Consider the following 16,804-nt stretch of genomic DNA (forward strand, 5'->3'; position numbering starts at 1 on the left):
GAAGAATTTGACTTTGACTTTCCAGGAAGTTTCTCTGGGTGCAGTTTAAGAATAGCATAAGCAGCTGAAGCAGTCCCTTAATGAAAATCAGTTCTACAGACTGTGATAGATTCCTAAAATCCAGAGAAAAATACCCTGTTGGGTTCTGCATTTTCACATACTATGTCGCTTTGTTAAGACATTTATAGATATATTTTGTCTCATAATAATAACATGATACCTTTTATACTTCTGTAGTTATTTGATTTGACAGACCTGTTTACACTCAAACAAGTAAGCACTGCCTAATTCTTTCTTGCTGTACTTCACATCTACAACTGCATCCACCCACTCAATAAGATAAAGATGGCATCATATGAATTTTAATGATAAGAACTATATTACAGTAGTGACAATGTCATCAAAACAGCTCCAATTTATACAACTGTAACATTTTGAAACCATTGCACCTATTCTTTCCAACAAAATTTGTCATTAGGGTTGTTTGTTATGCTTAGTCTTATTTTTGAGAAGAGAATGTTTTGCCTAAAAATTACAACATCTGTAGACTTTTATTACAAACAAAATCCATTTTTAATTATAGTGAATTGGATATTGTTTTTCAGCTGCCTTCAAGAAAGAAAACTGCTTCTTCTACTTTTATTATCATATGCATAGGAAGATAGCTACCCCGCCACTGATTTTCACTCTACAGGCAAATTGTATTCTTTTGGCTGTATGGTTTCACCAGCTGCGTAACCACCCAAACCTCACCAGTATACAAGATTGCCAAATTCTTGTTGTACAAGGGACCCTAGGATGTATTTGTCCTTTACAACTTTCCAATTGGCTGCATAATTAAGCTGGTCCATTTTACATTTCAGAAACATCAAGGCCATTTGGGTAGTTTAACGAAGATAAGGTTTAAATAGCCCTTCACGATTTCTTTATCAGCAGGACCAAAGATTGATCCTTATTGAGCCCTTTGTCATCTCCAGATTAAGGTTATTTCTTCATTAACATCAAAGGAAACATATCCTTTTGATACTGTTTTCCTAGAGCTTTAAAAGTTTCCTTTCTAAATGCATACAAACATACAGAAAGCATTCTCCTGCAGTTCCAATTTCAAATATGATGATTTTGTGTTTTCAAACTGTCCTAAAGAGGCTGACAGAATTTTTTTCATGCTAATCTTCCTTATTTACTTGAGTGCCTTTTGTGACCTTTTTATTTAAGATATGCCACATCTATTTTTACTCTCAGTGTGTAACTAAGCACACTCATTGTCATCCATGTTGCCTTTAGGAAACTAGGACCATATATTAAGATCTTTGAATGAAAAGTTACCATAACCTAAAACTTTCTCATCACAATATGACTGTTCTGGTATGAAGAATGCAGAGTGAAAGACCATCTGGTTTTGAAAGACATTTATATTTAATCAGGAATAGGCCTTACACAGTATGTGTGCAATTGATTTGTGAATCCTTGCACAGATGACTACAGAGCACTCAACCACCAGCCAGTATATACCTTTTAGGGGAAGTATCACCCTCGACACACAATTAGAAGAGCTCCCAGAAGCCACATCCAGCTCTTGGTCAATACCTATAAAGATCTGCAGCACATTCACAATCGACTTGTATCCTGCTCAAGGGTACTTCTTTTGATCATTCTTTTCTTCTTAGATGTCTCCTATATCCTTTCCCAGGTCTTAATTTTTAGTCAGCCTTCTTCACTGCTTGTGTACTATACTCATCCTTTCCTCTCTTTTTTCCTCCCTCACTGGTTTTTCTCCCCTTTCTGGGTTTTCTTGCTTTCATTCTCTTGGAGACATACTCATTTAGCAAGTAACTATTATCACTGTTCTCTGCTTGACTCCCAGATCCCTAATTTTGTTTTACCTTACCTCATATCTCAAATCTTGTTCAGAACAATCTAATGTTTTCTGTATCTATTGTGAATCACCATCCTCTACCTCTAATCACAACTTCTTATGTCTTCACCTCATCCTCCACTGATTTCTCTGATTTCCATTCTTTTTATGTTTCTTGTTTCTTCCTTCTTCCTACCTCCAAATACGTTTTTTCTCTCACAATCAGATGCACACACATACATACCGAACTGAGCACTTTATCTAATCCCACTTCTTCTAAAGGATTATTTATTATTAGCTTCCCAGTTTGTCATCTTTTCCAGCTAAACTTTTAACATGATCTCCCACAGAACAAAAGTGCCTGTTTGCAAGTGTAAGCACTTGATATATTTAATTCAGACCCATCACAGAACTCCCACTTCCATAAGCATAATCCACTGTGCAGATTGAAGCAGAGATCACAATTTCAAATGAGGTTCACAGTAAGTGGAAATGAAATGACATCTATGCATGAATTCTGTTTAGGCTAGCACCTCCAAGATGTACAAAATTAGTATCAACAAAAGAAGAAGAATGCAAATTTCAGCTTTTGTGCTTACAGCTTTCTATCTTACGCTAAGAGAAATTCATATGCCATATTAGCTTTCTAACAGGTAGGAATCTAAATTAAGGAGTCGTCGAGGCTTTTTTTTTTCAGGCATCAGAAGGGGCTGATTTATGCTGTGTGCCTTAGTCTTCAGTTTGAATTGCCATTCAAAGTACCTGTCTGCCCACTGATGACATAGAGATACTTTGACATTTGGGATTTGAATCCTTAAAAAATAATTCTGTAAAATGTAAAGTTCATTATATTCCTGTATCTTAAATCTATAAGATAGATCAGTGCCGGAATTTGAAACAGTGCATTCCAGAAAACTAGAACCGTCATTTTTTTTCCACTAAATTACATTCTTTCCTGTGCAATTCAGGTCATTTACTATACAGCTGCAGAAGTTTGCAGTCACTCTGCCTTTCATTTTCTTCTGTGCTTCTGCCACTGCTGACACCCTAACATATGAGTTATCATAAACACTCCATTTGTCAGGTTCCTATATCTCTGGTCCATTTCAGTTGTAGAAGAAAATCCATCAAACTTTTCAGCAGTCTGAACAGTTCATCCATTTCTGGAAATGATTTTCCTGGGCAATATTTCATTCAGTGCACAAGATACATAAAAATGGAAAACTGCTGTTGCTTGATTGACCTTATTTCATCAACAAAGATTATAAAGTACTTGTAACTTGGGACTTAAAAGGTTATTTTCATAATGTTTAATACCTTAATTTGCATAATTTTATTTAAAAGGTTGATAGCTGTATTTAGAGTGTTTAAAAGGCAGACATTAATACATAACTGGGCTGTTTGATTCATTTAGACACAAGATAATTTTTTCTCTCAGTTCTATGGAAAAATCAATAGCATACTAACTGGCAACATTTTAGGCAAGAAAATAATAGAAATAATTTACTTCATTCTTTGATATCTGTGACATGCTCATGTAGCAAACATATAATGAAATATATATAACATACATAACAAGCATTCCCCTTTTCCTCAATAACTAAATATAAACCCAACACTATTCTCTTGCAGTTTGCTAAATGACAATGTACTCTGACATACTTTTGTGCCTAAATTATCTCCCAGTATCTTTGTTTACCTTTGACAGTTAATACTCCATTCACTGCTCTCTGACCCCATTGCTTTTGAGTAAACCACAATCAATTCTCTTGGGATCTTTTCTTCTCATATGTTAACTACCACAAGTACTGAAGGCTAAACCGTACTCTCAATAACAGTGATGCAACCTTATTGGTGTTACTGGGCTTGTACTAGTGTAACTAAAGTTACATTTATTCATCTGTGGTGTACTTACACCTGCAGGAGGAGCAGACCTGAAAAGGTAAAGAAAATACTTGCACGAATGATAAAAATGAGTAATAAGGAATATTCACATAATAAGGTATAAGTAAACTTATAGACAAATGTCCATGTATTCCACAGGAAAAGCCTTTAATGCATGAATCACTTGCTTTGCAAGTACTTTTAATGCAGCAGAAAGGTTCTCTCTTAAAATCTTGGAAGACTTTTTAGTGTACGTATGGGCAGGGAGCCACAGTCCTCTGCACTCTACAACTAAAAACATAGCAGAACAGCTCCCTCATGCCTAATTAATTTTGCTGCAGGAAAAAAAGAAAGACAATCTGAATGGTTAAAACAAAATCAAAATGGTTTCTGCTCCTCCTCACAAGCTCGAGGAAAGAAAATTGATGTAGCTGTTGTTCACTGGGATTAACAGTGTACACCCTGAGAAGCAGCTAATACAGCACCATTAATCGTTCCCAGTCACAGTCTAAGCCTAGCCAAAATTAAGCAAATTATCCCAAATATTCTCGGCTTTCTTGGTAAGAAAACCTGGGTTTTGCATCAGTTTGAGAGAAATTTCTTTTTTTTTCCATAAAAAAATTTTCAACTCAGATTTAAGGAGAGAAAAATCACTTTCACCCACCTTCAGTTTCATTTCTGATACAAAGATGCAATTTTGAAAGGTGAACCTGAATGTTACCTTTGAAATAACTTTTATTCATTGCCTTAGTATTCAAAAAAAAAAAAAATGTGCTTTTAAGGTTATCTGTTAACGATTGCATGTAACAGCAGAGTTGCTTCACTGAAGCACTACGGAAAAAGGCAAAAGAAAGCTGGAGAAAAGTGCTGATGCATTATGCTCTTCAGAGCACGCACAAAAAGCTTGCACTGCACAATAAGCTCCCACAGATGAAGAAAGTAGAGTTGGGAGAAAACCTATCGCAGGAAAAATATACTAAGCATATTTTAATACACTAAAATGAAAAACTGCAATACAGAAATCATTTGAAAGTGTTTAATGTTATGCAGCACTACTTTAAAAAGTCAGGTATTGCATCAACTGTCAAAAGTAGAGCATAATTTACCAACTATATGAAGTCTCTTTAGTATGTTCTCCATAGGTATCCTGACATAATCAAACCTATGATTCCAACATCTAAACTGTAAACTATTTGGCAGGAGAAATGTGGAAAATATTCTGGTTCTTACTTCACAATATGCAATAACGTTTGTGGTCAATGATCATCATAAGTGGATTTGTGTATATGTTCTGGACATCAAATTCTTGAATATCTACTAAACAGACACTCCTGGGCTTTACTTCACTGTACATGCTCTAACATGTTTGCTTTACAGAAGTGTTAATTTTCAGCGTTTTTTCTGCTTCATCCTCTATTAGGAGTCTACATTAGGGTACGTAACAAAACAGGGAAAGTTTAGATTGGATATAAGGAAGAAGTTCTTTACTGTAAGGGTGCTGAGGCGCTGGAATGGGTTGCCCAGGGAAGCTGTGAATGCTCCATCCCTGGCAGTGTTCAAAGGCCAGGTTGGACAGAGCCTTGGGCAACATGGTTTAGCGTGAAGTGTCCCTGCCCATGGCAGGCGGGTTGGAACTAGATGATCTTAAGGTCCTTTCCAACCCTAGCTATTCTATGATTCTATGATTCTAAAAGCTCATCTGCACCCCCAGAAAAGAACATTAAGAGTAAATGGCAGGTGAAGGAGCTCAAATAACACCCTGCCTGGCTGCTCCCAGGCTTGTCGCAGGAGCCATTAGTGTTTGTGTTGGTAAGCGCACAGGGGTCTGGAGAAAGGTTGCAGCTCAAGGACATGCACACTCAAGTGCCAGCATTTGGGACAGCAAGGATACAGGGCCAGCTTTACCAAGTTGACTAAGTTGCTAAATCCAGCTACTGGCAATTTTCACACTATCATATGTACGTATATATATAGATAGGTGAGGGGGACATGATGAGACTCGAGGTGGTACTTTTGTTTGTAGGAGTGCCGATTGTGTCTGCACTGTTCTGTTCAGCCATGTGTACACTTGTATATCTGTCCTGTCCTGTGTATATGCTTACTGGGAATATAGGAGCAGCTAGTGGTTGGACATTACATCTATCAGGCTACCAAATTCACCAACCCCTAAACATCTTGTAATAATTGTATTACAGGTATTGCAAATATACAGGGTTTTGCTATCACAGACTACCACGCAATGCAAGGTGAAACTGAGAAAAAAATTGGTTTAGCTTTGCAGGCTTACGTTTATATTTCCACCAGAGCAAAAAGATTAAAAATGTGAGAGGTTCATAATCTTTTTGAGTTGTTCTTCACTAAGAACTGGCAGGGAAAGAACAATGTCTAGAAAGAGAATTGGAAATAAGAAGCTGTGTTCAAAGTATACATGATGGCAAACTATAAAACATTAAAGCTTTAACTTGAATAAAGCAGGCAAATGCCTACAAAATATAAATTAACTAGGGTTAGGTACAGCCAAAAATAAAAAAGATGTGAAATTCAAGAATTGGGTAAAAATCAAATATAATTTGTTTTCCTCTAATAGGTCTGCATATAGAAATAAGGTTCATTGAGACATGTAATTGGAAAGGGGGCGTCCAGTCCTGGCTAAAGACCAACCTGTGTCACTGATGAGATCAGGCTCCTTAAGTCATGAGAATGGCTCCTGGAGATTGGTCCCTATTTTGAAAGAAAGATGGACATCTTTCAACAATGTCAAGATATATGAGAAAATGTTTCATAAACTAGAATATATTTGTCTCCTTCTACATGAAAATCAAATGCCTGGCGAAAGAAAAAGGAGCACTTCTCTGACTTATTTTGCAAATAAACCTCAAAGTAATACACAATGCCTATGAAAAGAAATGAAACAGTATTGAAAACACCAGCTTCAAATTACATTTGTCCTCTGGGGGAATAACAAGATGTCATATGGACAGTTGGAAACTTTTCCAATTTATAGAGTAACAGAGAGCACTATTAAGATAACAGCAATCTGCTTCTATTAAAGAGAAAGATGATGGTGAAATCAAAGCGATTAATCAACCTTGTACTCTGCACGTTGTTTGAAAAGTTATTATAGTGCAGTAGTTTCAAGATAAACCAATGTGCTATGCTCACCTTTCTGTCACCTTTTGCAAAATCTGAGTCTTGAATTTGGACATCATACAAGATTAGTTTTGTTACGACACACTACTGCCCAATTAAGCTGGGTAAAGAATGAAACAATTGCACTTGCCAAAATCCAGTGAAGTTTTTTGCCCAGATAACATAAGCCATCACATATTCATCATAATTTATGACTAAGAAGAATCCAAAGTTTTAAACTGTTGCCATCTTTATGCAGAACAATTTACAGGCACAAATCACTTGACAGATGACTGAATATGTTAATGTAAGATATAGAAAAAGAAAAAGCACTTCAGTTGTCATTTCTTTTTATTAATAATCTCCACAGAATATAAATTTATCTTATGTAGGCTTCTTTAATTTCTATTACCCTTAAATTTTAAGCTAGTCCTGTATAGAAAATTATGAAAGGTGGGATTCTTAAGATCAGAAAAACTGGTATCTGTGGTATATCTGGGTTTGCTACTATATGGAGAAATATAGGTCATCTATACACTGGTTAAAAACTTCATTTACCATTGAGGCTGATCCACCAGATCACTGCATTAAAAGTAGCATGGGTTTTTACTATGTGAAATGTGGGTTAGAAATGAGTCACATTCCAAAACACTTAACAACTTGCAACAGTGGGGACTTTGCTTCAGAATATAATAGACTCATAGAATAGTTAGGGTTGGAAAGAACCTTAAGATCATCCAGTTCAAACTCCCTGCCATGGGCAGGGACACCTCACACTAGACCATGTCACAAAAGACTATACCCAGCCTGGCCTTGGACACTGCCAGGGATGGAGCATTTACCACTTTGTGCAACCTGTGCCACCGCCTCACCATCCTCACATTAAAGAACTTCTTCCTTATACCCAACTTCCCCTGTTTACGTTTAAACCCATTTACCTCTTGTCCTATCACTACAGTCCCTGATGAATATTCTTGAAACTGTGCTGAAGGTGTGTTAATTTTACAGCATGGATCAGCTAATCCCTGGTTAACAATAGGGGGAAATGTAAGAATTTTAATAGTTGATTTTGCATTTTTATTAAAGCAAGATTTATTTATATTGCTGTAGGAAAAGAGTAAGAATACACTGCAGCTATTCTAGGATTTAACATAAATAATGTGAAAAAACCCTCCTATAAAAAACACAATGGGTAATGCTAAGAGCAATGCATAAAAGTTTATGAGGGAAAGAAATCTTTTCTTCCCGATGTTATTACTAATGTTGCATTATGTACTTCCAGGATAATAACCTTGCCTTGGCTGAACTTTAAAAGGTAGCTAGCGAAGCAAAGCAAAGCATCAATCAATTCTAGACATAAAAAAATAAATACTCTTAAAATTACAAAGGAGGGTTCTCATAAAATGAATTTCAGATACATCTCATCTTAAAGGACTGAAGCATCATAAAAATTAAGCCCTTTCATTTCCAATAAGACATAAACCCAATATTTTTCTTTTCCACTTTTCATCAAAATTAGTTTTCTCTTTAATACCGAGTAGTTACTTTCTCTTTCCTTCTTAGATTATCCAAGGAATATACCCATCTTTGACAAGAGCACTCTAAATTTTGCCTAACTAATGTCTGAAGTCCTCCAAAATGAAGTCTTACAGAACAGGAAAACTCTTTCTGCCCTTCTTATAATTAAAACTATTAAGAGAATGACATCTGTGTTAACTCACTTCTGAGAGCAGCTTTCAGTTAAGACCTACACCTTCCTAAAATAATGAAATCTACCTACAAGTGCCCTGTCTCAAATCACAAAGAAATGAAGTCTATAGATAAGTAATTATTCACTTGTACTCTTTATGCTGTGTTTCCCAATTCAGTTCAGAACTGCAACTTCATGACAAAGTAATTCAGAATAAAATTATCACCATGCAAAAATAGCTTTGTGTACTTGAAAAGCTTTATCAACTTCTTAATTATATATCCCAATAAAGCACTTTATACAACAGAATAAAACCTAAACTGAACAGAAGTATTTATGAAATACAGTGTTTTTTGATGGCTTAAGGCCATGGCTTACACTATAAAAGCATAACTTCAAGAGCTTATGCTTGCCACTGCGTCCTTGCAAACCCACAAGACCCTGCTGATTTTAGCTTACTACTACAAAATTCAGTAATGTTAACTGTGGGTCTGTGGTGTAATATATCAAAAATGGCACAAAAAAACAAAAGCAAAAGCTAATTCAAGGCTAGGGACAGCAGGACAAAACCAAATTCAAAGTACATTTAATTTAGTTCAATTCAGGCAATGCAATTCTATATTGATTGAAAGCTCCAAGTGCTTCAAACAACTCTAACATTCGTGCTGTGCATTCTGCAGCATATACCAACCTCATGGACAAATTATCTTGAATGAATTAAAAATGAAGTATACCTGGGTATAGAGGAGGGGTATGCACACACACCCCCAAAACATATATGATTTTTCTCAATGTGATAGAAATGACTGATAAGGCAGCGCCTTCCCTACAGTAGAAGTTACAAGGATACAAAGAATGGCCCAACAGTAACAGATTTTGCAAAAGCAAAGCACAATACCACTTCCAGTGGATTTATGTGTGTGAATTAAAGACTGCTAAATGCAGGGAATTTGCTTCTCAATCACACCCATGATCTCAATTAAAATGTAGCAATCCAAATCCAAAAAGCATGAGGCATTACACATTTCCTATGCTGTGTCCACCTGAAGCAGAGAGACACAGATAAATGTAGGATGGGCCCTTATTATAGTTCAACAAGCTCTTCTCTCCCACTCTGCTAATGGCAATGTTTCAAACAAACATCCACAGAAAGAACTTCTTGATTGAATTTAAAGGCCAGGGTTATTCCCAAGCAACTGAAAATGGAAAGTATTATAGATTTTCAGAATAGAAATGTGATGGAGTAATTAAATACGTGACCAAGAGATGCCTTTACTTGTTGGACTGACAAGGTGAAATTTCTACTTACATCCGGACACAATGAAGGTTTTCTACTGATTTATTGTGCTATCTGATATGTAGCACTCAAATATGGAAAGCAGTGCTCATTCCTGAGCAAAATAAAAGAAATCCCCCAAATATGAAGTTGTTTGTTTTACTTTAAAGAGCTGCATTTTCCCCCACTTCTAAATGATGTCTTTGATGAGGTTTCAATATTCAAAATTGCATCCAGAATTTAACAGATAAATCCAGTAAAAACAATAGAAATTTTACATTAAAATCACTTTGGCCTGTTTTGTAAAGCTGTTTCTTTCTAAAACAGTATATTTTAAAAGAAAAGGTTTGAAGTATATTGATTTTCAGGTAGAATAAAAATGGATATGAAATAGAGGCAAAATAAATCAGATTCATAACATCCATTCTGTACTTTTGCTTTGTGTTTTGGACAGCAACAATGTATTTTTCTGCTATCCATCATACTAAAATCCATTTAAATCATCAGATGACAGGATGAAGTGTTTTCTATTCCTGTATTTTTAAGGGAAATTGTTTTCTGACATCATTAATGGTCTGAAAATATTTCATAAACATGATTTAGATCAATCTTGTCAATACTGCTATTATACATATATAAAAAATATCTCATTGTTTCCAGTGTAGAAAAAATGACATACAGCAGAACACAACAGTGATTGCCATGGAAAATAACATTGCTGTGATACAATTCAAGGGCCAAAACTAAGAAGCCAAGCCAAGCCAATGCGGCTGTTAAAAACTAGCACTAGAGCTCTATAAGATTTACCTTTCCCATTGTAGTCCACGTTAACTGACTGAAAGATGAGTGTAAACTACAAAGAATCAAAACTGGTGGTTAACAATCTGGAAAACTTAAGAGTCATTCAAGATAATAAGATGTACAAGCTGACTTTCAAGACTATGATGAAATTCATCAAGAAAGAAGCAACACATTTATTCTGAAGATAAATAAATGGGAAAATAGGCTGCATCTACATTCATATTATCCAGTAAAAGCCTTCAGAGTACTGACTGGCAAGTTTTCCCCATTCTCTTTACAGTGAGATGTAGCTACAGTGCATGACTCAATCTGAGAGATCAGAATAGAAAGAATTTATTTTTCCATGCAGCCTTTGTTTAAACCTTTATGTACTTCTACTGTACTAAATCCAGGTGCACTGGCTGGCCAGGATCACAGAGGAGAAAGCTGATTCATAGAATCACAGAATACCAGGTTGGAAGAGACCTCAAGGATCATCCATTCAAACTTCTTTGGGAAAATCACAGTCTGGACTAGGTGTCCCAGCACCTAGTCCAAGTGAAGCTTAAAAGTGTCCAGTGTTGGTGAATCCACCATTTCCCTGGGGATATCTGATTGTTCTCATTGGGAAGTATTTTCCTCTTGTGTCCAGCTGGAATCTCCCCAGGAGTAGCTTGTACCCGTCATCTCTTGTCTTTTCCATGTGACTCCTTGTAAAAAGGGAGTCTCCATCTTCTCTGCTGCCACCCTTTAACTACTGGAGCACGGTGATAAAAGTCTCTCCTGATCCTTCTTTTCTCCTGGCTGAACAAACCCAGCTCTTTCAGCCTTTTCTTAGGCTTCCCAGTCCCTGGATCATCTTTGTGGCCCTTCTCTGGACCCTCTCCAGCCTATCCACATCTTTTCTGTATAGTGGGCACAAAACTGAACACAGTATTACAGCTGTGGTCTGAAACTCTACTGTGAGCAGAGTGGGATGATGACTTTATCTGTGCTGATGATGGCCTTGTTGATGTAGCCCAGCATCCTCTTGGCTTTCTTTGCTGCAGTAGCACACTTGTCTCTCCTATTGAGCTTGTGTCCACCAGGATCCCCAGGTTCCTTTCCACAGAGTTGCTCCTCAGTTGGGTAGATCCCAGCCTGTGCTCCACTCTTGGATTGTGTTTACCCAGGTGTAAGACCTTACCCTTGCTACTGCTGAACTTCATAAGGTTCTTGTTAGCCCATTTTTCCAGCTTTTCCAGGTCATCCTGCAGGGTGATCTGGACACACATTTAGATATCTGACAATATCTAAATGTCCACTTCCCCACTCAGTTTGGTATTGTTAGTAAACTTGGTAAGGGAGGGCTTGATCCCACCTTCCAGATCTCTTATGAATATATTAAATGGTGCAGGGCCTAGTATCAATCCTTGGGGGACACCACTGGTGACAGGTAATTGGATGGAAAAGGAGCTATTTACCCCCACTCTCTGGGTGCAGTCAGTCAGCCAGCTCCCCATCCATTGCACAGTCCACTCATCAAGACTGTAATGTGACAATTTCTATAGGAGGAGGCATCACCACAGCCCCATGCTTGCCTATGCAGGAATTGTCACAGAGAAACTGCCACACTCCAGAAGGGGTCTGAGTTCCTAAGCAGAGATGCACCAGAACAGCTGCACAGCCATCTGCATGGCCACGCTCAGGCAAGTGTAAAACAATCTAAATATTTGATTACAGCTCACGAAAATATAACCTGAGAAGTATAAAACCCACTTCTTTAGGAAAGAACTGTGTGTATGACTGCACAGAACTCAGCACAGGCAGCACAGTTAGCAAAGCAAACCAGTAATAAAACAGCAATAACAATAAATCATAATAATGATAATAATAATAATGACAACAACAATAATTTGGGAGAACAATGGGAGACTGAAGAAATACAAGGAATTCATTACAACGTAAAGGAGAATGAAGTACGCATTCCTTAGATCTTATCACTGTGAAAAGACGGGGAAGAAAGTAACTACCATGGTACCTGAATGAACTTACATTAGTGTTTAGCTAGCTGAAAGGAAAATTAAATTCCATCATAAAATAAATAGGAAGGTTCCCATCAATTTCTGAAAGTGATGCAGCAAAGCCAGCCTTGTAGCTACTTTTAACTTAACCATACAGCATTCTGGAAACTAAAAAAGAAGTAAGTAAGGCTTATTCTGTGCAAGAGAGAAAGTGAGATGATTCATATGTTATTAAATGAATGCTTCTCATTATACAAAAAAGGTCTAAAATTTACAGCCAAAGAATAGAGAACAAACAAACTCCCACAAATGTTTAATTGTGCTTAAAATGCCACGGAATCATTCGTTTTGTACCACCAAAGCTTTTTGTCAAATTTATTCCCACGTCCAAAGCTTGGTGAGCCAAAGTTTTCAAGCCACTGAACCTAGAAACAAGGCTTATTAACTGTTTCTTCTGTTATTCGCTGCAGGGCCAAATTATAAGGAATAAAATATAGTATAATATAATAAGGCCTTTTCTTTTGCTCCATTTAAGAAAAGAATACTGATGAAAAACAGTCCCTCACAGGATGACTTCCTTTCAAACTACTGAGCTGAAGGTTTGAAGAACATCAACAGTACCAAAAGGTTTAATTACAGGGGTTTAGGTCATTAGAATGTTAATGAGACAAAAAAAAACACAGTTTACCAGTTGCATACCAGCTGGAAAAAGGAAATTTCTCTCTGTGGACTAGTGGAAACATTACATTTGAAAGTGCTTTGTGAGCGGTAATCACTGCTGTGTGGCCCCTTACTTCTGAAAACACTCAGGAATGTTTGGAGGAAGGCGGCAGAGAGGATGAGCAGAGCTGTTGTAATGGAAATGAATTGAAAGTACATTGAGTAAAATTAAACAATGAGACAGATTTCTTATGCTGTTGAGCCAACAGCTAAACAAAACCATGAGAAGTCTCCATCTGTTGTATAGCAACACTAAAAATAGCCTGACCTTGTTGAGGGATCTATCAGGGGAGCAGTTGTGGCTAGTAACATCAGAAAAAAGTGAGACCACTTTGATTTACCAAAATTTGCAAGTCCGTGTTTATTCCTGTGTTTAAAATTTGAAAATAGGTTCTATATGACATAAAATGGATTAGTTACCTTTGTTATGATAAACATAATAAAAACTAGTTATTTCAGAAAAAATAGATTTTAATAGAAAAATTATATTATATATATATTAAGCAGCATTATTTTTTGCAAAAGCATCAACCAGTTGTCATGGAAAACATCTTAAACCCCCCAATATTCAGAAATCAAAAACTAATATGTAAAAAAATTTCCATGAGATGTATCACTTGCAGATATATATATATATCCACTTGCCTTTAAATTTTATTTAACAAGTTAAGTTAGAAACGGTACAGAGATATGGAGAATGCATGTTCAAATGAAAGAATTAAAGGGCAAGCATCTAAGACTGGAGAAAAGCAGGATATGAAAAAAAGAACGTGATCATAGGAAACATGGTATAATTGGTAATATCTAAAACTTTCTGCCTTTTCCTCCCATAGGAGGCTCCCTGGACTCCTGAATGTGCTTTGAGGCTTAACAACAGGAGCTGAACAGCAGGGACCTAAGATGAATCTATGAATCTAGATCAGCACTTTTGGGTGTTTTAGACATGCTGCAGTTAGGAGAGAGGATCAGCTACTCTATGCCCACTTAAATCGTGGCTGCTCTTAGCTTTGGACAGGCAACCATAGAATAGTTCAGGTTGGAAAGGACCTTAAGATCATCTGGTTCCAAATACTGTAATTTAACTTGGATTCTCTGAACCATAAAATGATTTGTCCTTATTAGGGGACAAAATAGATGTGTTTTTCTGTGGTAACTAAAAGAGAATGATATATTTCTAAAGCTTTCACAACGAGATAACTAACTCTAAGGATACTTAAACATTCACCAAAGATGTGCCTGAGCAGTCTTCTTCCAGGCATGTCAGGAAGTCCTGACAGTGCTGAAAAGGTGCTTGACTCAGGTTCATGTTTCAAAATAATCATTAATCTTGCTTTATTTTATCTCTCTGAACTGACCTGTCCAGAGCAAAATATTTTAGGGCATATTAGCTAAGTTATATTTTCTGTAAAATTAATTACATGATGAAGGCTGCATCAGCTTATTCAGTTTGGGAAGATTTTCCTCTGCCTTTCCAAATATTCAAGAGAGGGGCGAAGCCCTCATAACATCTCATGGTGTTACAGGCTGTGTTATAGGCCCCACATTGTATTCTAGGCTGTACTGGGTCTGGCTGGGAAGGAGTTAATTTTCTTCATAGTAGCCCATATAGAGCCATGACTCAATTTGTGGCTGAAACAATGTTTGCAACACACCAGTGTTTTGGCTGTTGCTGAACAGAGCTTGCACAGCATCCAGGCAATAAAAGCTCAGGGAAAGGAGGAGGAGGAGGAGGAGGAGGAGGAAGGAGGGGGTGTGTGTGTGTGTGTCATTTGTCGCTCTGGCATTTGTCTTCCCAAGTAACTGCTCCACGTGATGAAGCCCTGCTTTCCAGGAAACAGCAAAACATCTGCCTGCCCATGGGAAGTAGTAAATGAATTCCTTAATTTGCTTTGCCTGCTCATGAAGCTTTTGCTTTCCCTGTTTGTCATTATCTCAATACACAACTCCTTTTGCTTTCCATTTTCTCTTTGACCCACAGGAGAGGAGAGTGAGAAGAGCATTTGGCTGCTAGCCACAGCCAACCCACCACATGCTGACCATAAACCTGTTCTTGAAAGGTTCACTGGCCCAGGTTCACACACAACCAAACATATATCTGGCCTAGTGACTACAGCACCTTCCTAGCAGACAAAATACCATAAAATGAAACCAGACAGAACTTAACTGAACTAGTCCTGGAAAGAAGAAGGAAAACACAGGTCTCTTCCCAAAAACACAGCCCACTATCCTAAATACCAGGTTGGACGGACAGGTCATTTGTCCATATGTTTGTATTTCATTCTGGATAGAATTCAAGCATGCAAAACCTGATCGGAAAGAAATGTCTATTTATAGCAAAGGCCCTATGTTCTGTGGGGCACTGTGGTGGCCTGGACTCAGAAGATATGCTTCATCTTGACATTTCTTATTGGCTAGTCTAAGTAAGCCCTACTTCGGTAGTGCTGCTGTGTCCCATATCCAAGGGACATAATTCTTCCCATGCACTGGATAAGAGCAAGGTGACTGGTTCAGGATTGTCTATTTTTACAACAGCACCTTCTGTTAATTTATTTAGTTCAACATCGTGTTGGAGACTGAAACAGCTCACAGGCACTTTTCAGTCTATTGTCAATATTTCTTTTGAATGTATTTGGTCATTTGTCTTTTTTTTTTTTTTTTCAAGAGAAAGGAACACTAGTATGAAAGTTCAATAAAAGTGTAGAAGTACTGATAGACTGTGTTATGGGAATAAATCATAATGACTGAACATCTTGTCACTAGTGTAATTGCATCTGTATTTAGGAATTCTTTCACCGTAGCTGCAGAGTATCCTGGGCACAGGTCCAGTGCTGGAAATGAGAACTGGGGCTCACAATGTTCCTTTTGGTAAATCTAGAGAACACTAAGTGAAAAATGCCTCATTAAAACAGAAAAGCCAGACCTATTGAAAGTGAGACCATAGAGGATGGTTCTGATATTGGTAAGGAAAACTAAAACTCAGAAATGATAGGAAGCTTGTTAAGAAAGACAGATGCAAATGAACAGGGAAATTTTAATTTTTCCATCCTTCCCAATGGATGAAATTCCCAAAAAGGAATTTCTCTTCTACTTTTCAGCAGTGTCATTCTTCTAAATTGCTCCTGGCTGTGATCCTTACATATGTTCTGCACATTAATTTCCAAGTTTTATGAATTGTCAGAAACAAACAAGCTGGCCAGGACAACCCCTATTAAAATTCCTCATCAATATTCTTCGAAAAGACAGAACCCAGCAATATGGCTGGTGTAGGTGAATAAATAATTAGGCTTATGCACTGGTATCAAAAGAAACAGACGTGAACAAAACATGACAGATGAGAGACATTAATTAGAAGCTTTAGAAAGATAACTAAGAGGATGGAAGGAGAAAGATCAGATACTGCCTACTTAGCTTCGTACTACTTGCTTTTCTTGCCTCCAATCATTTAAGCCTGTTGCTCTCTTTATTAT

At 37.1% G+C, this 16,804-nt stretch overlaps 1 protein-coding gene across 7 annotated transcripts in view; it reads right to left on the bottom strand.

The window, feature by feature from the left end:
• Positions 1 to 16,804, bottom strand: part of DLG2 (discs large MAGUK scaffold protein 2) — a 1,029,196-nt gene that overhangs the window by 388,235 nt on the left and 624,157 nt on the right. For 5 of the 7 annotated variants that reach the window (XM_065678819.1, XM_065678821.1, XM_065678823.1 and 2 more), the window contains one exon: positions 6,401 to 6,460. The exons of the other annotated variants lie outside the window; for them this stretch is intronic. In XM_065678819.1, coding sequence (XP_065534891.1) covers positions 6,401 to 6,460 — 60 coding nt within the window. The remainder of the gene's footprint in view (positions 1 to 6,400; positions 6,461 to 16,804) is intronic. 7 annotated transcript variants of the gene reach the window in all.

Source organism: Lathamus discolor, chromosome 4, assembly GCF_037157495.1.
Source record: "Lathamus discolor isolate bLatDis1 chromosome 4, bLatDis1.hap1, whole genome shotgun sequence".
Taxonomy (NCBI): Eukaryota; Metazoa; Chordata; class Aves; order Psittaciformes; family Psittacidae; genus Lathamus; species Lathamus discolor.